The sequence below is a fragment of the Sinocyclocheilus grahami genome, unplaced genomic scaffold, assembly GCF_001515645.1.
Source record: "Sinocyclocheilus grahami isolate Dianchi unplaced genomic scaffold, SAMN03320097.WGS_v1.1 scaffold11139.1, whole genome shotgun sequence".
NCBI lineage: Eukaryota > Metazoa > Chordata > Actinopteri > Cypriniformes > Cyprinidae > Sinocyclocheilus > Sinocyclocheilus grahami.
This window is the reverse complement of record NW_015513646.1, coordinates 5421-6971: the sequence shown is the minus strand read 5'-3', so window position 1 is coordinate 6971 and position 1551 is coordinate 5421. Positions and strand designations below refer to the sequence as shown.

At 34.4% G+C, this 1551-nt stretch overlaps 1 protein-coding gene across 1 annotated transcript in view; it reads left to right on the top strand.

The window, feature by feature from the left end:
* Nucleotides 1–339: 339 nt before the first annotated feature.
* Nucleotides 340–1551, top strand: part of LOC107578615 (VPS9 domain-containing protein 1-like) — a gene marked incomplete at its 5' end in the record, with an annotated part of 2302 nt that continues 1090 nt past the window's right edge. The window contains 3 exons of the mRNA XM_016264558.1: nt 340–402; nt 1102–1154; nt 1385–1477. Coding sequence (XP_016120044.1) covers nt 340–402; nt 1102–1154; nt 1385–1477 — 209 coding nt within the window. The remainder of the gene's footprint in view (nt 403–1101; nt 1155–1384; nt 1478–1551) is intronic.

The window sequence follows — 1551 nt, the reverse complement described above, 5'->3', positions numbered from 1 at the left end:
CGCTTTGGATAAAAGCGTCTGCTAAATGACTAAATGTAAATGATTATTTTAAATTAATTAGGCAGAAGTGTGATTTTTCAAATAGGGAAGAACTGGTGGCCAGTTAAAGTAATTGAGTTTTTGTGATTGGAAGTGGTGGATGTTTTCAAACGGAATATTTAGTGTGCTGCGAGTTTGTTTTAAAGCTGCAGTGGTGCTGCAGTATTAGGTTTAAAACTATATGCACTTTGTCATGTACATTTCTTCCATTTTTTTTCTTCTTCTTGAGTAAATGTTGATATAGTTGAACCTGAAATAATGAATTGTATAACACTGGTCTTTTTCTTTTTCTTATTATAGACTCTCTCGCTCCAGAGGCAGATGATGGAGAATCTGATAATAGCCAAAGCCAGGCAAGATGCAGTATCCTTAACCCTTTCTTGAGCTGTGGCTTTGGTTAAGATCTGGTTTCAGATTTTCCACCTGAATGCATTGCATTGCGATTCTGTTGAAAAATCAACCTTGAATTGGACAGGTGTTAAAATTGAGTGAATAGTGGCTGTAATTGCTATCGAATCTGTTACATCTATTTTCTTTCCATCAATAATTTCTGTCAATCACTTATGCTGTTGTAGAGGTTATTACATAAGATTATCAAAGGGGTTTTGATGTCTATTTTAAGTGTATCAGTGTTTGACCTTTGAGATGCATGTGTCACGAGTGTTTGGGAGGAAAAGTTTAGGGTTGGAAGGTCAACGCCTCTGTGACCTGTTGTTCTTTCTTTGCAAACCAAAGGTGTCTATTGTTCAAAATGTCAATGCTCAGTTTGTTTTATTTGCAAGTTGCATTGAATCATAATATTTGCAGTTTATTTTATTTTCAAAAAGTATTTAAGTATTTATATTTAATTATTTTCAAAATCTCCAATTGTTTCAATTTACTGAAAGCTTAAAGCACTGCCTCATTGATAATGTGGACATGTGAAAAACCAAAAACTAAACTTGCAGCATGTTGGGTGAATGTTTAATCAATGCGCTGTGTGCAAGGTTTGCCTTCTGCTGATATCTTTTTCTGAGTGTGGTAATTTTTCAAATGTTTGGGAGTTTTCCTGAGCTCTTGCAGCTTCAAAGAAAAATGGAGGAAAGGAGACTCAGGCTGCAGGAAGAAGCTAACAGGTGAGCCTTCTTGGCCCATAGGCCATATAAAGTCGTTTAGCTGGCTATTTATTTGCAAATGTAGTATTATGAGTTTTGCCTGTTTCATAATTGTTGTGCATGACACAATACCGTGTAATAGCTAAATAATTATGTAAACACATTTAAGCTGTTTAATGCCCAATAGGTTTTTTTTTATTTTTTATTATACAATGTTAATTTGGGTGCATGAAATGGGTGCGTTTTTGCAGGAGGTTTGTGACCTGTGGGACCATGACAGCTGAGGAACAAGAGCAGCGGGTTCTGTATGCAAGTGTACTTGAATATGAGCAAGATCATGTAAGTTTAATAGTAATTTCAATTCAAACATTTAGGTTATGATAGTATTTATTTATATATATATATATATATATATATA